At 46.6% G+C, this 23396-nt stretch overlaps 3 protein-coding genes and 1 long non-coding RNA gene across 6 annotated transcripts; 1 reads left to right on the forward strand and 3 right to left on the reverse strand.

Moving 5' to 3' along the window:
- Positions 1-524: 524 nt before the first annotated feature.
- LOC134027227 (uncharacterized) lies at positions 525-1255 on the reverse strand. The gene is made up of 2 exons (XR_009931435.1): positions 1169-1255; positions 525-896 (listed from the first exon to the last, which is right to left on the reverse strand). It is a non-coding gene; the product is annotated as an uncharacterized LOC134027227 (long non-coding RNA).
- Positions 1256-2698: 1443 nt separating this feature from the next.
- On the reverse strand, positions 2699-11431 carry traf3 (TNF receptor-associated factor 3). 3 transcript variants are annotated; one of them, XM_062470506.1, is made up of 12 exons: positions 11119-11431; positions 7738-7821; positions 7202-7482; positions 6654-6705; positions 6394-6498; positions 6054-6218; positions 5646-5726; positions 5333-5407; positions 5038-5130; positions 4619-4759; positions 4226-4400; positions 2699-3405 (listed from the first exon to the last, which is right to left on the reverse strand). In XM_062470506.1, exons 2-12 carry the CDS (start codon positions 7756-7758, stop codon positions 2843-2845), a joined length of 1752 nt encoding a protein of 583 aa, XP_062326490.1. In that variant the 5' UTR covers positions 7759-7821; positions 11119-11431; the 3' UTR covers positions 2699-2842. The 3 variants fall into 3 exon arrangements, with proteins under 3 accessions (XP_062326490.1, XP_062326489.1, XP_062326491.1); XM_062470505.1 differs by having other exon boundaries at positions 4217-4400; positions 11119-11430; XM_062470507.1 differs by lacking the exon at positions 7738-7821 and having other exon boundaries at positions 4217-4400; positions 11119-11429.
- A 495-nt stretch (positions 11432-11926) lies between these two features.
- On the reverse strand, positions 11927-18471 carry rcor1 (REST corepressor 1). Its single transcript, XM_062469609.1, has 13 exons — positions 17554-18471; positions 17392-17451; positions 16766-16846; positions 16598-16650; positions 16290-16451; positions 15868-15986; positions 15558-15636; positions 15258-15350; positions 14871-15074; positions 14649-14726; positions 14473-14530; positions 14087-14352; positions 11927-13808 (listed from the first exon to the last, which is right to left on the reverse strand). Exons 1-13 carry the CDS (start codon positions 17708-17710, stop codon positions 13767-13769), a joined length of 1452 nt encoding a protein of 483 aa, XP_062325593.1. The 5' UTR covers positions 17711-18471; the 3' UTR covers positions 11927-13766.
- A 3336-nt stretch (positions 18472-21807) lies between these two features.
- On the forward strand, positions 21808-23221 carry ankrd9 (ankyrin repeat domain 9). The gene has a single exon (XM_062470193.1). It carries the CDS (start codon positions 22150-22152, stop codon positions 23017-23019), a length of 870 nt encoding a protein of 289 aa, XP_062326177.1. The 5' UTR covers positions 21808-22149; the 3' UTR covers positions 23020-23221.
- The last annotated feature ends 175 nt before the right edge of the window (positions 23222-23396 follow it).

Below are 23396 nucleotides of genomic sequence, written 5' to 3' on the forward strand. Positions count from 1 at the left end.
TAGCGGCGGGCAGGGACTCGATATTCATGAGGGAAAACTACTGTAATATTTCATAGAATTAATCATTCATTCAACACTTATGAATGACAACATGAATGGATTCCTCCTACAAAAGCAGCAGAGCCGTGTCCTGATAAAGGGATAATAATGTATTCAAAATATCCTTTTAGTAGGGCCATTAAGATCATAACCATTTTATCATTTAATGCATATATAATGCATTTTATGCAACCAACATTTTTCTGTATTTTGATATACATGCACGCTTGAATACAAGGCAGTTCGGTATGGTTGACTGCTTAGTATGCAAAGTTATATATATATATATATATATTTAATAATTGGTATCATGTGGTTGTCTTTACATTTTGGTTGAGCAGGACCAGTGATTTTCCAAACGAAGGGAGGGCTGAATAGTTAAGAGTTGTAGCTATGTTACCCTGACACCTAGTGGAGAGACAAAGAGAGAAAAAAAGAGAGGACTGCATCCTCCACAAACTACAAAGTCAACGTGACAAATCCCATTTGTTGAATACCTTTTTAATATTACACATTCAAACATAACTTGTGCAAATAACAATCTTCTCCACCATGAAAAACAAGCTGACTGTCTCAGTTCCGTTGCAGCTGTAGGGGTTTGAGTTCTATTGAGGCATTTTCTTCCCAACAGTGTAAAAAAACTAAATCCATAGGATGCACAGCATCTGTTTTCAACATTACAAAACAATGTATATAAAGATACAAAAAGGCATAACAGTCCTTTATCTGTGGTCTTCTTCATCTCGAGTATAGAGTTGTAGTCAGACTGACAGGACTGCAGCAACATCGCTGTATCAGTATCCGTGCCGTTACCTTACGTGGGGTCTCCCACTTCAGATACAGAACAGAGGTTCTGCCTGTGTAATAACATTCAAATTTAACACCAGTAGTGTTTATATAGGTCTATTCTCTGTTCAGAAGTTTGGGGTCCCTTAGAAATGAACTTTTTTTTGGAAAGAAACTTTGAATTGATCCTTGAACGCAACTGTGGGTATGACTTTGATTACACTCAAAATGGCCTGAAGCAAAGAACATTCTTTTAAACCTCACCAGTATACTCTTGTTCTAAGATATGATTTATCGTATGCACCTTCCTGCCACAGTAAATTCCTTGTTTGTGTAAACTTACTTGGCGAATAAAGCTGATTCTGAAAGCTATTCCATGTGAGAAATTGCAGAGAAACTGAAGAAGTGTCCTACTCCCTTCACAGAAAAGCCCCAGCTGGCTCCAACCAGAACAGAAAGAGAAGTGGAACTGAACAATAAGACACAGCAGTGTCTAGTTTGTGAAACAGAAGCCTCCCAGGTCCTCAACTGGCCACTTCATTAAACAGCACCTGCAAAACACCAGTCTCAACATCAACAGTGAAGAGGAAACTCTGGGATGCTGGCCTTTACTGGTTGCAAAGCAAAATTCATATCTCAGACTGGCCAATAAATAGATCAAAAAGTTTGCAGATGACAATTTTTATTACTATTTCTAACCGTGTCAATATTTTGTATTCATTTTGCGATATTTCCGATTCTAACTCACTGTGTGCATGTTTTCATGAAAAACCAGGACATTTCTGAGTGACCTCCGTCTTTTGAACAGTAGTGTAGGTCCATCTCATGACAGTGGATCACAAACACTCGACGAGTAAAATGAACACGGTGTGAAAATGAATGGTGTTAAAGGAACAGTCTGAAATGTACTGTGTCGACAAACACCAACATTCTGCTAATTGGAAAGGATGTTAGCAAATGAATCAACAACATTCCAAACACCAACACAACATGGACACACACGGTTCCATTCTGTACTTGTCAACGCTGTCATATAGTGACCAACACTTTACCGGCAATGCAAACACAACAACATACAGGACCACTAACATTGAACCTCGGTACCCATTAGATGTGGGCTTGTCTTTGAGGCTAAAGATAAGTCAGTCTTAGCTCTCCAAAGAGGAAGATATATCATATCTAATATTAATAATAATAATATTACATCTATCATCAGCATTCTATCGGAGCTATGGTTTTGGTAGACTGCTATAATATACATACACACTGCAGCTGTAGTTTGATGATGGACAGATAGCCCATCGAGTCAGCCAGGCCTGGGGGTCCCAGTCTCTCTTAACCAGCTCGGATCCCCTCAGAGTCATGGAGACATCCTGGAGGGCCAGACCATCACCATGGTTACAGCCTGCCGTCTCTGTGAAGCTCTGGCTGCTCTCTGTTGACTGGGGCGGAGGGAACACACACTATCTCCGTCCCCCTCACCCTCCCCCCCTTCTCTCTCTCTCTCTCTCTTGCTCTCTGTCCCTCTCCATTTCACAAACAATCTTTCTCTCCCTCTCTCCCCCCAGACCCCTCCCCCACAGCCAAGGACCGACAGGTCCAGGAACCCCTGCCCCTCTCCCATTCTCTCCCTTTCTTCCCCTCTCAACCCTTCCCTCTGTCTCTCCCTCAAGAGACCCTGAACAAGCTGCTAGACCTTCTGGACATCCCGACTAGACTGTACACCTCACCACCACAATCTAGCAGCACACCATCCGTCAATCTTTCCTTCCTGTCATCCATCTATCCCTCAACACTTACAAAGCCTTGCTAGTTCATAAATGCTTTCCTTGAACTCAGATTTCTTGATTTCTGCCCATTTTCCCAAAACATCTCTTTTTCTTAAACTCTATCAATGTCTCTCTCTCTCTCTTTTATTCATCCATCGGTGTCCATCTGTCCATCCGTCCATCTGCGCAGCCCTCTGCTTGATCTGACACATCAGCTGATCTCAGACCAGCCGTTCCAGGGTCAAGGGTCAGGGGTCGGGCAGGTCAGAGGTATCCACGGTCACCTTGATAAAGATGGTGTCGTCCTTAATGTACGTCCCGTTGTCCAGCAGGGTCTGGGTGACGAACAGCGGGCAGCCCGACGCTATGTTCATTTCTGCCACCGGCCGTCTGAAGCTGCTGGAGTTGGAGTCGGGCTTGAAGGCGTCGCCCAGGTGTTTGCGGGCGGGGCCCTGGTCCATGAGCATCAGGGTGACCTTCTGCTTGAAGGGCCAGGGCAGGAGGGCGTCGTATTCGCCGCGCATCACCACGAAGAACAGCGACAGGTGGGTGCCCTTCCCCATGCCGTCCCCGTTCAGGTAGACCCGGGCGCACATCTTGTAGCCGAAGTAGCCCGTGTAGAAGGGCTGGCTGTACAGAGACAGGGTCTTGGCGGCCACGGCCTCCTGCTTCCTGCGCTTGTAGTCGCGGATCTTCCAGATGAGCGTGCCGTTGAACGAGGCTGTCTCTAGGACCTGGAAGCGCAGGTCGATGTCGGCCAGCCTGATCTCGTGCACGCTCAGCATGTCGTCGTGACGAGAGAGCTGGGACTCTGTTTGGGGTTGAACAAGACAGACCAATCAGGTTGGAGTCCTGCATTCAGTACTCTTGAGACCCTAGAACTACAGTGACCAGGGCTTTAAATATAAATAATGGTCCGTGTGTAGATCAGTGGTTAGAGCGCTTGACTGCAAATCAAGAGAACTTCCCCCGTGTTGTACGTGGATAAAAGCATCTACTAGATGAAATAGATTAACATTACAGTAATGGGCAGAGCAGGTTCAGATGGTAGAATCTACGCACACGTAGATTCTGATAACTGTTGGTCATTGGTCAATTATTAGTCGTGGCGCGTGCCACAAAAGCACCTTTGCTGCAGCAACTGAATACGATCAGAATGTAGTCTTTCACTGTTTTCTTTTAAAGAACACAGAAAGAAGCTGTAGGTAGAACTTCCTACCTACAACTGGACCACACCGGAAGAAATCTAACTGAATTACATCGCATTAAATCGTTTAAGTTGAACACACTTGACATTCTGTTCTCATTCTAGCCCAATTTTTATCAAGTCAACCAGTCACACTATATAAGGAGCTGCAAATGTAATATTTACTGACCACAGCTACAGTACTAGCTTTAGACTTTGAACAGATCACCCTGGCTGGCACAACTAAGTGCTACTCCAACACCGTGTCACTTTACTTTACCCTGTCAGCCGCTGGGTGTGTTTGTTCCTAACTGACCCAGAGGAGAGACCCAGAGCTGGTTCCAGTAAGCTAGTGTGTATGTGTGGGTGTGTCCATTTGTGGCTGACAGGGTGTGTGTGTGTGTGTCTAACAGGCGGTGTATGCGCGTGTCTGTACCTAACTGACCCAGAGCCAGAGTCCCAGAGCTGGTGCCGGCACGTCCTCCGTCCAGCAGGGAGAGCCGGGTGCGGATGCTCTCCACGGAGTTCCTCAGAGCCTCCACCTCCTCCCGCACCCCCCTCAGGGTCCTCAGCTCCAGCTCCACCTCCAGCAGCTTCTCAGAGTGGGAGCTCATCAGCTTCTACACAGGACACAGCAACACAGGGGTCAGACGGCTCTGGGCTGCGAGGACGAGCTGGGGGTGGGGGGTGGTGGAGGGTTGTCAGGGTGGGGTGGGGGTCAAGGTGGGGTCAAGTGCAGCTAGCTGGATTGGGTAGCTGCCCGCTACCCCCAGTAGGCCTTACTGGACATCGCTTTGGTTCAAAGCATCTGCTAGGAGTTTAGATGTATTCTAATGACCTGCATGGTGACCAGTTTCTGCTCCAGCTGACGGTTCTTCTCCCTCATCTCGTCGTAGTGGGCCTCCAGCTCTGCCAGTCGGCTGCTGAGGCCTGGCAGAACCTTGTAGCGCTCCAGCAGTTCTCCCTTCACGTCCTCCACCTGCACCAAAACACCCTCCTCAGTTACTGCGCTCATCCCTTTCAGTTTAGGAAGGATTTCAGCACCCAGGGGCTGCTACTGCCCCCTGCTGAATGACACTGTGTTGTGAAAAGGACACGTCTTCCATCCTCATTGTTTACAGTATGACGATACTGTAAACACACCCATCCGGTATCATCATCTATCCATCCATCCATCTATCCCTCTATGTGTGCGTCTCTCCATCCATCCGAGGGATGCATCTATCTATCTGGGATTGATTGGTCCAGCCTGGTTACCTTGGCCTCCAGGGTGCTGTTCCTAGCTGCCATGAGTCTGAGGTGGTCTGAGGCAGAACTGGACTCATGATCCCTCAGGTCCTGGTTCAGACCCTGCAGCATACACACACACACACACAATGACTAAAACAGTAATGTAGCAACGATAGATAAAAAAATATATATATATATATATATATATGGTTAACCTAACTAAAGGTCAAACTAAGTCCAATAATAGCATAGAGACAGTTCAGTTTTAGGGCATCACACAACAGTCTTAGTGAGGGTGTGCATACAGCAGCAGCAGGCTGACCTTGAAGGTGCACCCGTAGCGGATGAAGGGGCAGGCGACCTGGGCCTTGGGACAGTCGTGCTGGTGACTCGACAGCTGCAGGAGACAGGATGGAGGTTACACAATCAGCCCTGATTTCAGGGGGCAGCTGGGAGGGCAGCTGGGACAGGCAGGTTAGGCAGTAGCCACAATCCCTTTCCCTCCACATCGCGCATCAAGACCTCGCTTTGATCAACAGGGATCTTAACAACACAAACAGGTCCGTCCGCGTGAGTGGAGCGGAGGGAGCAGGATGTGCACAGCGTCTGTGAGCTTGAGCCAGAGTGCTCCGTACCTCGCTCCGCAGGATGGAGGGGAAGGTGCAGTGGTTGGGACAGGACACAGGAAACGCCGGACACACCGTCTCCTTGTGTTTCTGGGGAAGAAGGGACAGCACAGTGGTCAGAATCAAACAGCACCAGAGAGCTGGCCGGCCGCCTATAGGAACTGATAGTTTCAGTTCTGTTAACGGCTGACATAAATACTGTCATTGTGCGTGTATATCACACGGTATGCACCAGAGGGGAAATATGTTTACATTTACGACACAATATGTCTGCATCCCAACCCATTTCAAAACTATTTTAGGAAGCTCTGTCACACAGTCCTACATCGGCTATGAGACTAAGATTCATCTCAATGAGGTGACTCTGCAAAATCCCTCCACCCATCCCCCCGGGGCGGGCGGGCGGGGCGCATGTACCTGGAGCTCCGTCAGGGGCATCTTCTGCAGGCACAGCTCACAGGTGGCCTCCCTGTGCTTGCACCTCCTGCTCAGGTGCTCAGGAATATCCTTCCTCATCATGCTCTCCTTACACTTGCCCAGGGGGCAGGGCACCTCGAAGTACAGACACACGTTCAGGTGGTCCTGGAAGAGACGAGCGCACACACACACACACGACAGACAGGAGACAGAGGAAAGTTAAGGGGGTTGATAAGCTATGTTAATAGCGTGATAGCAGAGCTCTGTTCGAGGGTAATCCTCCCTGTATGGGGAGAGAAACACAGTAGGAACATCAGATGAAGGAGGTGATGTTCCTCACCATGACCTGGTGCAGGCTCATCTGCTCCTTGCAACCGCTCTTCTCGCTTCGACAGAACACCTTCAGAGCCATAATCTCCCTGTGGCAGCATATATCCCGGAAGATCTACCAGAGCAGAGCACCAGACTGAGTAAACACATCTCATAGATCAATCAGGGATGATGACATCGGCTTGTTTTATCAGCCAGGAATTCTGCTGTCAGTGTGGGTTCTAGAATGGTAGGTTCTAGAACGGCTGCAGGGCTTCGTATCGGCCTTACCTTGTCCTTGAACAGAGGCTCCTTGTCGGCTGGACATACTGGGCTAGGCTTGCTGGACAGAGAAGAGGATCATTAGGTCCCTGTTGTAGCTTTATGTGCAGTGTTTCAATGCAAAATTTGAGTGGGTGTTATAATAAAAACAAATGCGTCCTCTTGACAGACGTCAAGAGACTGTACCTCTGACACAGCCAAAAGAAAACATTGTCTGTCAAACCATTCATTTCCAACAATCGCATGACATCAGCCCCTGCATAGTCATGGTGAAACCGAAATCTCTACCCTTTCTCATCTGTTCCTCTCTCGTCTACGCCCCCCCCCCCTCGCCCTCTATCCTGTGTCTGACCTTCGAGATTGAAGCACGGCAAACAAGAATCAGGCTTTGGAAAGTGCAACATCTTCCCCTCCTCGCCTACCCCCACCCCTCCCCTCTACTTCCAACCCCACCCCACCCCACCCCACCCCTCACCTGAGCAGGTCAGTGCAACATCTTCCCCACCTCGCCTACCCCCACCCCTCCCCTCTACTTCCAACCCCAGCCCACCCCTCACCTGAGCAGGTCAGATATGCACGTCTCACAGAAGCGGTGTCCACACTCTGTCTGCCGGGGGTTGCAGAGCACCAGGCGGCAGGACTCGCAGCAGTACTTGGGCTCGGGGGTCAACAGGAAGTGGTCCCTGAAGCCGCCGTGGGATGGCAGGAAGCCGGTGGCGTTGGGGGGGTCGCCGGGCCAGGGCCTCTGGGCGAGAGAGAGGCCACCCAGGGAGGACACCGCCTGCTGGAGGTGAATCTGGAGCTCCCGCCCGTCACCACCACGCCCTGCTGACATGACCTGGGGGAGAGGAGGGGAGGGGTGAGGGGTGAAAAGGGTCCAGGGCTTCTTGGGTGTGCTGAGAGCAACACAGTCAGCCCCCAGGGCAGCACCTCTGGAGCTAGCTCGGAGTCGAGGGCGTTGCTCAGGAGCCAAGTGGCTGGATATCAGCATGTACCTATCCAAACTGACCTACTGGAATCCAGCAACTCTGGGCTTGAGTTGTGCAACAGTAAGATACCCTTTATTGCAACAAGTGAAGCTGCCCACTCTTACACTCTGATCCAGGATCTGCATCCTCCTTGTGAAACCTCCACTTAACCTTCAAGGGGGAACATACTTCTGACCCCAGTCCAGCACCTACAGTAGGGGTAACATTACCTTACACCATTGCAACATACAGGACAAACACACTTGATGAAAGACACTTTAATCTCATGTTACATACTTGTTTCAGATGAGGAGGCTGTGAGTGTGTGTGTCTGTGTGTGTGTGAATACAGTGCATTCACTGCCACATCAACAGCTCCTGACTGAGGCCTGGACTTGGGAAACCCCTCCATAACACACATAGCTAACTCAGGCTAATTTTATCTCCTCTCCGAGACGAGAGAAGCACACAGGCAGCAGGGACAGTAAGCGACTGTCTGGACACTAACTGGCTGTCTGGCTGGCAGTCTGGGGGGTTTGACTGACTAGCTAGAAAGGGGATGGAGAGGTGCAAACATCCACTGTGACCCCATACCTACACTAAGATCCCTCTGCACCCTGAACTGGATCGTTTGCGTCACCGAAAACACGTCTTTCCTGTGCTCCTGACAGACTTGCCTATGGGGATGGCAGTACCTGTGAGGAGCCATGCCAGCACAAGGTTCCCCCCCGCAGCCCTGCATTCCAACGACAATGAGGGAAGGGTGTCCCAGCTCTCCTCCCAGGCCGGGTGAGAGGAGAGCTGGTGAGTTCCTCCTCTGGTGATTCAGGGACTTCCTGGGATATGCTAGGGGCTTTTCCACTGTCTGGTTCATCTATGCTACTCAGCAGCTGACTCCACACACACACCCTGACTCTCTCATCTTTGACTACACAGCATTAAATGCCATCATGACACTATCAAACCGTTCAAGCTCTTGGATTAAGCACTGTGTAGGCCTAAACTTCACACGCCCCAGCTGTGTAAGACTGTTACTAAATCATGAGACTGCGATATTCTGAGTGTTCTGGTAAATTTAGTCAAGTCTCTCTTCCTCGACGGGAAATGGTGTTTCTGTTCAACTGCAGAGCGAATGTAAAACGGGGGTATTTCCCCCTGTTAAGAACTCACTGTTTCTGTTGAACACCAAGAATGACTGGAGCACTGAGAAAGAAATAGCTTGATGTCTGAGTGTGGTCTTTTGGGTCTGACTGGGTTTAAGGCTGCTAAATGTAATGAGAGGAGGAAAGGAGAGAGACAGGGACGGAGAGAGAGAGACAGGGACGGAGAGAGAGAGACAGGGACGGAGAGAGAGAGAGGGACAGAAAGAGAGAAAGGGACACACACAGAGACAGAGACAGAGACAGAGACAGAGAGAGAGAGAGAGAGAGAGAGAGAGAGAGAGAGAGAGAGAGAGAGAGAGAGAGAGAGAGAGAGAGAGAGAGAGAGAGAGAGAGAGAGAGAGAGAGAGAGAGAGGTGAATCCTAGAGAGGTGAATCCTAGAGAGACCTAGAGGGACCAAGAGAGAGGGACCAAGAGAGATATAGAGAGAGGGACCAAGAGAGAGAGAGAGGGACCAAGAGAGAGAGACAGGGACCGAGAGAGACACAGGGACCGAGAGAGAGGGACAGAGAGAGAGAGACAGGGACAGAGAAAGATACAGGGACAGAGAGAGAGGGACAGAGAGAGACAGGGACAGAGAAAGATACAGGGACAGAGAGAGAGGGACAGAGAGAGAGAGACAGGGACAGAGAAAGATACAGGGACAGAGAGAGAGGGACAGAGAGACAGGGACAGAGAAAGATACAGGGACAGAGAGAGAGGGACAGAGAGAGAGAGACAGGGACAGAGAAAGATACAGGGACAGAGAGAGACGGGGACAGAGAGAGAGAGACAGGGACAGAGAGAGACGGGGAGAGAGAGAGAGAGACGGGGACAGAGAGAGAGAGACAGGGACAGAGAGAGACGGGGACAGAGAGAGAGAGAGACAGGGACAGAGAGAGACAGGGACAGAGAAAGATACAGGGACAGAGAGAGAGGGACAGAGAGACAGGGACAGAGAAAGATACAGGGACAGAGAGAGAGGGACAGAGAGAGACAGGGACAGAGAAAGATACAGGGACAGAGAGAGACGGGGACAGAGAGAGAGAGACGGGGACAGAGAGAGAGAGACAGGGACAGAGAAAGATACAGGGACAGAGAGAGACGGGGACAGAGAGAGAGAAACGGGGACAGAGAGAGAGAGACAGGGACAGAGAGAGAGAGACAGGGACAGAGAGAGACGGGGACAGAGAGAGAGAGACAGGGACAGAGAGACGGATAGAAACGATCCTTCATAGGTCTCAGGCTTTCAGGTGAGGTACAAATTTCAGATGTTTTTTTTTTTAGGACTCTCTTTTCATCACTTTACCAGAAACTCCCTCTTTTTATAATGCACTACAGGATATTTATTTAAGGATTTGACCCTGAGTCAAAACATGCAGGTCCAGTTGTCCTGGTTGCTCTACCATGACAGCACAAAACAAAAATGAAACAACACAACTAGGGGATTTCTGTCACTAACCTTTCATTGCACTGACTTAGTGTTACATCCATCAACTACATCTAGTCCTACAATACTGAATCAGCCCAACTGAACCAAACCTGGAGACTGATGAATCTCATGGATTGAATAAACGTCAGGCTAACATTAGATCATTATAAAATTCAAACTATATTGTTAAGACATTAAGGAGTGAGACTAAAATGCCTTAAAAGGCCAATCTTCCAAATAAACTGGATTTAGTTAATGCCGCTGTCATTATGCACAGTGACAGCTGAAATGTCATGTGTGAGCCAGGTCACAGGTGTTGTGTTGATTTTAGTGGGGGTCTTATGCTCTCATACAGTGATCTGATTGGACGTTACGTATTGCTGTATTGTATATAAGCAGGTGCATAATAAATGATTGTTCTCTTTCCGGTAAAGTAATTCCGATGGCGAGCTGTGTCACTTATTCCTCCGTAAATGTGTAGATAAAGTAAACCGGTTATCCTATCCTAAGATGTACAACGCAACATGTTGCAACAGCATCATACCAATCACGGAGGCTAACGTGCATTTAGCAGAGAAAATGTGTAATTTTTTTAAAATGGCATTTGGTATGTCGAATATAGTCATATTTTCAACAGCCGTGTGAATGAAAATATCCGGATGGCAATAAACTAGAATAACACTATCGAAAAATTACAATTTTATATTTTTTACTGTGATTTGCGATGCCTGTCTGTTGAAAGCCCCACAATGGATGTTTGAAATTACCTCATCCCCAGCTTGGTTTGAATATCTCTCCTCACACACGAACACATGCTCTGGCTCTCACACGTATGGTTTCTCAACATGTTGCCACTATCTCGCTCACATAAAATAGTTCCTACACTATTAGCGTGAAATGAACATTGTAGGATTGTGTCTAGCAATAATACTTACATGAATCAGATGGTTAACGTTGGCCAATGCAACGTCGTTGTCCAGCTACAACGTTTCGAATAAAGCTTTGCGGGGTGAATGGCACGTTCAGTAGCTTACCATGGACTACACTGAAAGCGACCGAACTCCTCTCGATAGGAAACAGACATCCAAGGGCCTGTCACATATAGGTGACATCGTACCTATAATATGTTTTAGGAATATTTCTGAAATCCAAAGGGAAATGCGGGTCAAAAAGAGAAGCCACTTCTTCTCTTCGCTGTTGATGCCTAAGTGGCTGGAAAGCCCCCTTCGGTTTGCTTACTTCCTCCCTAGGAAATCCCCGTCGTGAAAAAAATGAGCAGGCCATGCGCGCAATTGTCGGCCTGATCGCTAGTCGGCACTGTTACTGACAACTACGGAAGAAACGCTCTGGGAATGCTTCATCATATGTTGTTACGAAACTCATGTTCACGCATAGCATCGACATAATCACAGCCTAGTTAGTACGTACAGAGGATGACTAATTTAAATGGAACTTGAACTCTGACTTCATTTCCGGCTTCGTTTTTGTGTGGTCCAAGTATAGGCACAGAACAGAAGTTATTATATAGCTTGTGCAACCTACACTGAACACATCGTCATATTAGGTGTTGTATGTTGCTGACATGAACAAATGTCGTACATCTGGCACAAACCAAATGCCAGGTCAAGCAGTTAAATAATACTCATTTATCAAAGTAGAAATACTATGCATGCACTCAGTAGAAAATAGGACAGCAGATGAAAGATAGACACATTCAGATCATGTGTGTAAACATCCCCTATAAATCCTTCAAATGTATTGTTTATTGAACTGCAAATTGGATACATAATGCTTAATGACTGCAATAAAATACACACACACACACACACCTGAACACGTGTGCGCACACAGACCCCCTCAGCATTGAAACCCTACCCTCAGAAACGCACACATTTCCACAAGTATAGAAAAGGCATTAAAACATTATGCTGACAGTAAGCTTGGTACCAGGACAGTAAAAATTTCTCAACGGGCATGTCCCGTGTACAGGACATGACCAACAAAATTCCTACTTCTCTAAAAGGTGTTGATTTCCCAAACACAGATCCAGACTAAAGCATCTTTATTTGAAAGAACAAAGAACTTTCCAAGGACAACCTACATTGACATGAGTCTTGGGCATGGGGTTAGGCTTCATCTGTGTCTGAGAAACCAGTGTTTTTAATAAAAATGTATCTGAAGAACATCCAGTCAAATTACAATCTCTCATTCATCTATTTTAAAGGCTAAATCCTCTCACCTGAACTAGATAGGGGTCAGAGTTCAACAACTTAACGGTGTATGACCCAATTGTATATATTTTCTAGGCATTGCTAATCAAGTCTAAATTAATCTTAAATATTGCTAATCGAAGTATGTGAAGTCCACATTAAGTCAAACATGGTCAGACACCTAGGGTTGGTTTCCTTGATTAAGATAAAGATTCATAGAGTTGCTAAACAAATCCCAATTGGTTCATTTGTATTTGTTAGTCTAGGTGTTGTTAGAACTCAATGTCATGTGTCCAGGAAACCAGACCCCCAGGGCTCTGTTGAACATGATGAAATCCTTGGCCTCCAATTCCCAGGTTATGTACAATTTCTTACTTCAATCATTAGGTCTGCCTCATCAGACACCAAATCACTAAACGCATCATAAATATATTCCAATACAAATAGTATAACCTTAACCATTATTCTTGAATACAATTTTACAATTTGAGCACTTAGCAGCGCCCTAAAAATGAATAACATTTCCACAATTATTTGACTCTTCTCGGCAGAAGACAAATTAAATCAGCTATTGGAACAATCTCGGGAGACAAGTTTCCATTAGCGATGAACTCTCTGAACTGAACTCTTAGGTTTTCACCAAGATGCCCCGAGAACACTGCTGCCTTTTTCGCTGGTGGTGCCAGCTTTTGTAGGAGAAACATAATATAATCAATAACCTGAATAATCGCATCTGACTGATAGGCTGTACAGTGCCGATGTCTCCAGCACTAACTGTAGGACAGGGTGGAAATTATGGTAGTGTTTGTCACTAACTAAAGCTAGGTTTACAGTGAACTTCTGGAGAAAAGAAGAGATATAAAAAAGGTTTTGCAGTGTGACATAATAAGGACACAAATGGAGGTACAGGAAGGATGTTTGTGATGTGGATTCATTGCTGGAAGGGGACAGGGATAGGATCAGGTCGAGATGGCCGGTCTGGCCACGGTCATGGTCATGGTGGTGGGATAGTAAAGTGCTTTAGCTAACCCTGGTAGTTACTACACAGTCTCTTTGACATGTGGTCGCTGGTGCCCTCTCTGTATGTAGTGGTAGCTTAACATGTCCGGTTAAACGGGGGGGGTGGTCGGGGTTGGGAGGGAGAAGGAGGGCTGACCATGGGGAGATAGGGGAAAGAATGACCTTCTGGTGACCTTCAGGAGGTGGTCAAGTCATAGTTTGGGATTGAACTGGGACGGGGGGGCCGGGGGGGGGGGGGGTCAGGTCTGAACTGGGACCTGGGCAGGCTCCTCCTCGTCCCTTCACAAGCCCTCAGATCCGCAGGGAGCAGAAGTTCCAGCGCCAACACCATCCCTCCCAAGATGGTCGCCCGCTCAGGACGCCTGGGGCTGCTGGGTCTCTGTGGGTGACGACTCCTTGGAAGAACAGGGACAGCTGTTAGTTCCCTATACACGTCGAACGTGTTACTGTTGGTCCACTCTGCACATCTACACCACCAGATACGGAACGCTTCAACAGAGGACATGGAAGACCATGCGACCGAACAAGCTGCTCGTAACACAAGGAAGGCATTGTGCGATTAAACCATGCGAATCGCGTCAAAATAAGCGTAGTACAGGAGGATGTTGAACGTCAGTTGACACACCACGATTGGACACGGGCGTGTGTAGACTAAACTCTCTCTGTCCCTCACCTCCTTGTGCTCCTCATGGACGGCCGGCGTGCCAGCTCCTCCTCGGGCTCCCGCCTCCTCAGGGGAGTGAGACACCTCCATCTTCTCCTCCTCCGCTCCTCCCCTGGCCCCCCCCTCCACGCCGTGCTCGGCCTCCCACTCCTGCAGCACCTCGTCGAGGTTGTAACGCCGGCGGTAGTTCACGAAGAAGTTCTTCACCTGGACCACTGACTTGTTGCCGATCACGTCGGAGATGGCCTGGAAGTCTCGTCCGTACTTCCTGATGGCTGGTGAGGAGGGGAGGGGGGGGATTTTAATCACGTGACCCAGATTGGCCAATCGTCTGTGTTATTTAGTATTTAAAATGCCTGATGCTTTGAAAGCATTTTCGCTGCTATTTTTGTTACCTTGTACTGCCAGCAGTTGCTCATCTGTGGTCCAGCGAGTATTGAACTTCTGGGTCACCTGAGAATACATATCCAGTTATCGATCAGTAATACTGAATATCAAGCTCATTGATCAATAACCAGCATAGCTGGGGTTTAAAACAGGAATTCAGGCACACTAACAGCATTGACCATACCTCAGGCACGCGGAAGTCATTTACTCCAGAATATAGCTTCTCCTTTAGGGCACTGTTGTTCTGTTTTATGCTCTGGATCTGGGGAGAGAAGCGTTGTAAATACCACAACCAGGGGAGGAGCAAGTAGGAGAGCAGAGCAGGGGAACAACTTGACTTCAGTCCTAAATCCATGGATAAACTTATAACGCCAACAGTTCCTTCACGCAGCCTCTAAGATCGCACCTGTCTTTTGATGGTGACCAGCTCTGTGTCCAGCTGTCGCAGCACTCCCAAGGCCGCAGGGCCGCTCGTGGACATGGCCCCGACGTCCCCCTGGTGCAGGTGCATGCCCTTAGGGGGCTTCTTCTTGGCTCTGTGCAGGTTCTTCCCTGACAGTCCCTGGAGCTCCTTCTTCACATGGGCCACCTTCTCGACCACGCCAGTGGGCTGGAAGAAGATGCGGAACAGCATTTTAGTTTTTAATTATTTGTTAAATTTGTCCATATCTCAGAACAGGAAATTGCGTGTGGCTCTTCATTTCTAGACTCGACAAGAACTTTAATGGGATATGGAAACTGCAGAATGCAGTGAACCAGATGTTCAAAGAGACTGAAGGAGGTTATTGCTTACCTTCTGCACTACCACTGCTGCTGCTGCTACTGCTGCTGCTGCTGCTGCTGCTGCTGGCTTGGCTTCCTGTTTGGCTTCTGATCCTGAGGCCACCTGCAACACAAAACATCTGTGTGTGTCAGCAAGCATTCGATACTAGCCTCATCCCTTAGAACCTGGTCCTCTGTCTCTGTGTGGGCCCTGCTGCACACCATGCATCTGCCTAGCAGTAACGACTGGACTGATACTGAATAAAAGTTCAAATTAGTGATATACCCACAGGCCCGGACAAATACCAATATGATAGTGATGATACTGTACCTCCTTCTTGTCCTCCTTGCTGGGATCAAAGTCCACGTCGCTGGGAGGGTTGGGAGGAGTCTCCTCAGCCTCGTCTTCACTGCAGACACAGAGGAACCAGGTGATACAGAGCAGTCCTGGATAACTGCCGCTCATCAATTCAAATATCTAAATGTAGCATATTGTACCTGAGAGTGTTAAGACTCATAAGTGGTGCTGCAAAGTGTGTAGGCCATGGTGTGGGCCTATAGGGTAGTTAGTTTAGAGTTTGGTTTGGGATTGTGTTTATAGGATAGTTAGTCTACAGGTTGGTTTGGGATTAGGCCTTCACCTCTCTTCTCGCTCCCTCTTCTGCTTGCGTGCGTGGCGATCCATGACACTGGTTTTGCTGCGAGTCTTTTTCCATGAATAATAGAACCTCACCAGGCTGGCGATGGACTTGTCAGGTAGCTGCCATGTGGTAGAAAGGGCTAGATGTTATACTAAATCCAGAACCACGAACAACGAGAGTGTGTGTGTCTGAGTATATGAGTGTGGATCTGAGTATATGGGTGTGTCTATGTGTGTGTCTGAGTACATGTGTGTGTGTGTCTGAGTACATGATTGTGTGTGTGTGTGTGTCTGAGTACATGATTGTGTGTGTGTGTCTGAGTACATGATTGTGTGTGTGTGTGTGTGTGTGTGTGTGTGTGTGTGTGTGTGTGAGTACATGAGTGTGTGTGTGAGTACATGAGTGTGTGTGTGCTTCTTCACCATCTGCTGGATGCGGTGGAATGTCTTGCCATGGAAACTGAAGCCCTGTTCAAAGAGAACCTTGTCCTCCACCGTCCACTCATCTGGGAAAGGCGTGAAGTTAGGCAGGTCTGCCAGGGACTTCTCTATATTGTGCTTGTGCCAGAACAGCATGCCCAACGCCTGCAGTGTACATGAAGACACACGGGGACAATTATTCATAGAGTTGATTGAAGAGTAGAGGAGGGGAAAGAAGGGAAAATAGTCAAATTTTTACACATTGTAAAGACCTGTTTTAGTGGCACTTTAACACAGCAGCACGGTATTACCTGTTCCATATTATAGCCGTGCTTTTCTTTGGCGATTGAAATGTATTCATCAACTGCAAGAGGGCAAAGGAGCAATGTAAAACTGTCCTACGGTGATTTACAGTATATTTATTTATAGGCTGTATGCATTTTCCACATATGTATCCTATTGCAAATGGTGGTTCTTACGTTTGGTTTCCGCCAGGGTCTGGCTGGGTATCCACACCAACATGCCCAGGTTGTCCCTCTCCTGGGCAGCCTTGGCCACCTCTAGCAGGGGCAAGGAAGGAGGAGACATCAGGCTAGGTACTTGTTTCTTTAAAATACTCACCTTTTTATTCTTAATTTTTTTTAACCAATTTTGCTTGGTTTATTTGGAAAAAAAACCCAGTGGATTTGAATAATTGTGGTTTGATAAAATTCCCAAAACTTTGAAAATCTTTGTAGATCAAAATGAAAGCTCATACATTGTGAAAAGTTTACTGTGAAATGCGTTACAAATGTTTTACTTATTTTGTCTGAACAAAAAAAACAGCTGTCATTGCAACTGATGTAGATGGCTACTTATTACATGTTCCTCTTAAAATAAACGGTTCTGTTCAAACTGTTTCAAATGTAGATGTTTACATTATTAAATTACGTAAACTTAAGGCAAAATCTAATCTTTGAAATAGCTTTTAAGAAAGAGTCGGAGAGATGTTACAATTCGTCCAGATAATCTGAACTCGTGGAATGGGCGATCACCAGAGTTCGAGGCTACCACATCTTAAAACCTGTTTCATCTTCAAAACTGTAACATCGCGTAAATTACTCACCAGGATCATAGTCTGGAACGATGGCTTGATATTGAGCACCTACTCGCATACCTCCGCCACCTATGCACAGATGATGAACATGTATTACAAATATTTTTGTAACATTTCAAAAACAAGAACTAGTTCGGTCTGACCGAGGCTACCACCGTCACGTTGACCTACCATGCTCATCATCACTGGAGGAGCCCGAACTTCCTTCCTCCCATGAAATGTTACTGTTTCCATTCGTAGCAAAACTTTTGTTAGGATTATTAACTGTATTTCTCCCTCTCCGCTTCCCTGATATTTCGGAACCGTTTTTTTCCAACATTGCAGGCATCTTGAAAATGAACTCAAACAAAGCTACTCTAATTTGGCAAGCTAGCTATTGCTAGTTGCTACGGCTCGCCTGGCTGTGATGTGTCAGCAGCACCTTGCTATCGTTACTGCTAGCGGCTAGCTAGCTAGTTGTCTAGCCAGAAAACAAAGTAACGTTTGCTAGCAGGTTTGATAGCTAGCTAAGCTATTTGAGCTAGATCGCTAACGTTAGCTAAACGAGGCGATGATGGCAAACTGATGAATTGCTCAAATTAGCAACCCTATTTTGTCACAGCAAATATGTCTGTAATAAAAGTACAACGGGGAGATGGCTCCAGAAATAGCTATTACAAATAGCCAAATGGCAGTAGCCTAGTGAGTCTTGACTCTTGTCTTTGAATAACAACCACCCCAAGTAAGCCAGGGATGCTTGCAGCTACTTGGATAAAAGTTGCGGTAGCACAAGCTAGCTAGCTCAATTTATAAAATAAATAAACATCGCTACTAGACTACTTCGTTATCGATATTATACACAATCTGGCAAGTTGTCGGTCCACTTTCGGTCATTAGACGCTTTTCGAGGCAGGGTCGGTAATCTTGCCAGGTGGGTCGGGAGCTGGCTGACTCGGCACGGGGTCTTGATGTGAAGTGGATGGAACTAGCGTAGCTAACTGATGGAGCTGGTTAGGTACTTCAAGCCTCGTCCTGAAGAGGCCCCTCTCAAGCTGATTAATGGGAAAGACGCCACGTTTCTTGCACTGGAGTTTAACTGAAACAAATGCCATAACGCATTCCTTAATTAAATGCAATTGCAATTAATATAGGCTACGATTATGTCATTGCCTGGATATCAACCATGATAAACTACACTGGAAAAGTTAATACAAACTGCTATTGCAAGTTTTTTTCACAAGCTTTAAGACATATATTCGCAAGAAATAATGAAGCCCAGTTTCCCTCTGTCCAATTAGGGATACAAGAAAACAGAAGTAGTAGTATACTTTATTGATCCCCAAGGTGGAAATATGAGTAGGTTAACTCGTCAAATCAACTGATAACTGATAGAGCTGTTGGCCTGACTTCTGAGGTAATTAAGTATTTTTAGCACATTGTACTGTCCCACCTTAAAACCATCACAGACCCAATCCAGACTCCTGCAGTTTGTCTACAGAGCCAATAGGTAAAAATGGCCCTCCACTTCATCCTCCTCCATACTCAGAAGTTTGAGTCCGCCAAGGTCGGAGGTTGACCACCTGGTATCCTGGTGCTGTCAAAACAACTTGCAGCTCAGTGCTCCAACGACAGTGGAGATGGTTGTGGACTTCAGAAAGAACCCGGCCCCATTGGCCCCCATCCCCATGTGTGACTCCCTAACTGACACACTGGAATCTTTCCACTTCCTTGGCACCACCGTCATATTAACATCAGCTCCCTCACCAAGAAGGAACAGCAGAAGGGAGTCAGATGGCTGAGCGGTTAGGCAATCGGGCTAGTAATCAGAAGGTTGCCGGTTCGATTTCCGGCCGTGCAAAATGATGTTGTGTACGGGCAAGGCACTTCACCCTACTTGCCTCAGGGGAATGTCCATGTACTTAGTGTAAGTCACTCTGGTTAAGAGTGTCTGCTAAATGACTAAATGTAAATGTAACAGCAGAGGATGTACTTCCTGCGGCAACTGAAGAAACACAACCTGCCAGAGCCAATGATGGTGCACTTCTACACCACCATTAATGACTCTATCCTCATCTCCTCCATCACCATCTGGTGCGCTGCTGCCACTGACACAGGACTGTAGTATATCATTCACTCTGCTGAGAGGGCTGCAACCTGCCAGTCCTGCAAGACCTGCATGCCTCCAGGGCCCTGAGACAGGAGGAAAGATTGTGGCTGACCCCTCCCACCCTGGACACAAATCCTTTGAACCCTCTCCCCTCTGACAGGAGACTGCAGTCCATCAGGACCAAAACCTCACAGCACAAGAAAAGTTCCTTCCCGACTGCAGCTGGGCTCATCAAGGCCCCGGACCCCACTGATACTGGCTGTTAACCTTGTTACACTTATTCTTATAATACTTTTTCATATCTTCTATTGTTATTTCGTCATTTATATTTTGTAGTTGTGTGCTTTTGTCACATTATACTTCCATTGTTGTGTATCATCAGATCAAAAACAATTCCAGTTTGTGAAAACCTAATAAACCTGTTTCAAAATGTGGTTAAGGAACTTGAGTAGTCCACAGAGACATTCTCTATCCAAATAAGAATGACACTTAACCCTCGTGCTGCCTTCGGGTCACATGACCCAAAGGTTCATAACGAACCATCATTGTGTTTACCCAATTTTACCCAATACAAAAACAAATAAAAATACTTTTCTTTTAACCTTCGCAATGTGGGGGGTCTGAGACAGCCCGACGGTTAAAAGAAAATGCTTCACTTTGTTTTTGTATGCGGTAAAGTTGTCGCAATACGACGGTGGGTCACAATGACTGATGGGTCAGAACGACCCGAGGAGAACACAAGGGTTAACAGAGGTCCCTCTAACACTTAAGGTAATTCACCAATAGGGTCCTTTGTCTCTTAATGGTCACAGTTTAGGTGCAGCAGTGGAATTGATTTCTGCATTGAATTCTCAGCTAGAAGGTGAAACTACAGGGATTTTTTCTTTGTGAATTCTATTGATTGCAGCCTCTCTTACACTGAAACAAAAATACTTAGATTTACCAGAAAGATCTGGTACACAAGACCATGTGGGGAAACAAACAATAAATACACCATGTAAAACACATATTTATATCACTGCGTACAAATAAACAACACAACAATGCACGTCCATAAACTACTAACTGCAAGCCACAAAAGTGCATGTCCTATCACGATATGATTGGAGGTCCTAAAACTATTCAACATATGAACAACAGAGGTCAGCCAAGCACAAGTAGTGCACTACACCAACATCCAAACAAACTAAGGGACTTTACACGTCCATGCTGCCCATAAAAGAGTTGATGTGCCACAGTTGGCTACCTTATACTGTCTTTTATTGTGTTTCTAATGTTTTACTGACCCATTTTGTCTACTTTATGTTTCACTCTACATTGTTACACTCTAACCTATACCAAGTCACTGGTTAATACTGTTGTGTGTATGGTACTTGTCTTTTGAACTCAGGTCATTTTTATTTATTCAAAGTGTATTGATGCACTGCTGTTACATTGCAGCTTTGCTTTTAACAGGGGGTAATATACATATTTGGATGTAGTGCGTCTCAAAACTATTCTGATTCTGCATGCATAGTTGGTCTTCACATGATGTAGGCATATGAAACTTGAATAATCCAATTTTATAATCAGCCTACTGCTAGCACATTTGATCTTTATATAGGATTGAACTGCTTTTCTATAATTATTAAAATTGGCCATGTAGCTAATCAAACAAATGTTAATGATAACGTGTAATTGCAGCTGTTGGCCCAAAGGGTGGCGTAGCTGAACTGCCTAGTGTCTACTCGATCCTAAAGTTGCAGATAACCTGCTATTTAGTGTAACTGATCAAAAATTGCGATATAAACAGATTTTTATTTTCATATGGTGTCATGTGCGAGAATTTTATTGTCCCTCATCGACATGTAAGATTATGGATCAAAAGAAAATGTTATCCAAGGTATTTTAGGCCTAAGACTAGATAAGATTCATGATTAAAACATTTCGCTTTCCTTTGAATTCATGAAACCGGTTGGGGCAGTGCGTAATCTTTAATGTCATGGTTTAGGCTACGCAGTGAAGGTTTTGGCCACAGCGCAGTGCACCAGACGCTCAATTACATAACATTTGCTGGCGACCAGACCAGCAACTCAACATGCGTCCTTTACACCGGCTCGCTCTGAATGTTCTGAATGCGGGAGTCCTCTAGAAGACATTCGATAGGGCCGATAACCGCGTCGCCCAAACAAACGCTCACACGGCGCGCTTCAAAAATATGGAAACGTTAAGGGCACTTTGAACCGGTGATGTCACATTTCTTCTCTCCAAAGGCACGTCATCAACCAATGACATTGTGGTGACGCAGGGAACAACCAACAAGGGCGGTCGTCAAGGGAGTTCTACTGTTTCTCCTCTTCGTTGGGGTATATAAACGTCAGATGGAGTTTGAAGAAGGGGTTTGAAGGTGCAAAATCAAGACGAGCAGAGAGACCCCGGCCGTGGCTGCATGCCAAGATCCTGATAACAACCTGGGTCAAGACTCCCAACTGTTGACAATTTTGTAGCCTACTATATTGTGATTCTTCCTTGAAAAACTTTTTTTTGCCGTGCGTTAAACGCAACTTTTATGCGCAGAGCTAATCTTCTGCGCATTGGCTACTTTTCCTATCCATATCTGCAACTGTAGCACATGTAAACACAGAGACGTTTATTGCAAGGCTCGGTTTTTATACTTTAAGGATTTGCAGACTAGTGTGACAATGCCGTGGGATGTAGGTGTATTTGACAACCGGGCGGATTATAAATCCGAAAAGCAGTGCCAAAGAACCTCCTTTGCTTTTTACCAAGCAGTCCGGGACCTACTCCCCGTATGGATGATCGAGGACATGAGGACGATGGAGGTCTTTCACTGGGAGGATGACGGACGGGCGTGCGCCTTCTCTCCATCAGAGGCTCTACTGTACGCGCTTGTGCACGACCATCAACAATACGCCAGATACCTGATTAACAGATTCTCCGTCAGCGCGCTGGAAATGCCCAGCCGGAGTTTCTGTTGCTGCCAAGCATCGACTACTCCGCATCTTTCTATAGCTGTTCGTTATAACCGCGTGACTATCCTGACAATGATCATGGACTCACTGAAGGTCTTTTCGGAGAGCGAGCGCCAGAACTACCTCAACAGTCGCGGGTGCGTTCACGTAGACGGGGGCAAAGCAGCCCTGCATCTGACCTGCGATCTGGTGCGCCCGGAGTGTTTGATCCTGTTACTAGGACACGGCGCTTGTCCTTCCGTCACGGACGGGTCCGGGGACACCCCATTGGATTGCCTGCTGCATCAGATCGACCAGGGCGAACCCGACATGCGCAGAAAGCAGGTGTGCCTGGGCTACCTTCTCCTCTTCATGCCAAAGATCAGCTTCCAGATGAAGAGGCAGGTGCAGGAGAACGCAGCGGCTTGGCGGAGCCTGGTTGGGGAGCAGGCCTTCCACTGGCTCTCTGGGATCTCCCCACCATCCCTGTATGTCCAAGCCATGCAGAAACTGACCCAGTCCATCCCCCTGGAGCAGCTGGACTCCCTGCCAGACTTCCTTAAGCCCCTGGACTTCAGGCTGCATCAGTTCCAGTCCTAGACTGACTCAGGACTCCCCTCCTCTGAACAATGTAAATAAAATACTTTTTCATCAGTCGGACCGATTGACACTGTATATTGTGCATCTGTACATTAAGAAACTGTTTTTAAAAACCCCAATGCACTTTAAAACACAAATGAGTGTATTGTACAGTGTGTTCGTTGATGATGTTGTGATGTAAATAAAAAGAGGATACTTTGAAGCCTTGTCTGGTGTATAAGGTGTTCTCTAACAGTCTAACAGGACAAACTGATGAAATGGCTTAGTCACAGGGTTATGCAAACTCAATATCAACCACCATATAGAACACACACATGGATGTTACAAATCCTATCATGTCCTTACGATGTCATGTGTTTAGATGCTTGAACAATATC

This window comes from Osmerus eperlanus, chromosome 9 (genome assembly GCF_963692335.1).
Source record: "Osmerus eperlanus chromosome 9, fOsmEpe2.1, whole genome shotgun sequence".
In the NCBI taxonomy this organism is placed as follows: domain Eukaryota; kingdom Metazoa; phylum Chordata; class Actinopteri; order Osmeriformes; family Osmeridae; genus Osmerus; species Osmerus eperlanus.

Coding starts and splice junctions, on each gene's coding strand:
- traf3 (XM_062470505.1), bottom strand. CDS start 7,758: ATGCAGATCCTGGATCAGAGT. Junction 6,219..6,393: donor TGAGCCTGCACCAGGTCATG/GTGAGGAACATC, acceptor CGTCTCTTCCAG/GACCACCTGAACGTGTGTCT. Junction 5,408..5,645: donor CCTCCATCCTGCGGAGCGAG/GTACGGAGCACT, acceptor TGTCTCCTGCAG/CTGTCGAGTCACCAGCACGA.
- ankrd9 (XM_062470193.1), top strand. CDS start 22,150: ATGCCGTGGGATGTAGGTGTATTTGACAACCGGGCGGATTATAAATCC.
- rcor1 (XM_062469609.1), bottom strand. CDS start 17,710: ATGCCTGCAATGTTGGAAAAAAACGGTTCCGAAATATCAGGGAAGCGG. Junction 16,452..16,597: donor ACGGCTATAATATGGAACAG/GTAATACCGTGC, acceptor TGTACACTGCAG/GCGTTGGGCATGCTGTTCTG. Junction 15,987..16,289: donor TCCACCGCATCCAGCAGATG/GTGAAGAAGCAC, acceptor ACCACATGGCAG/CTACCTGACAAGTCCATCGC.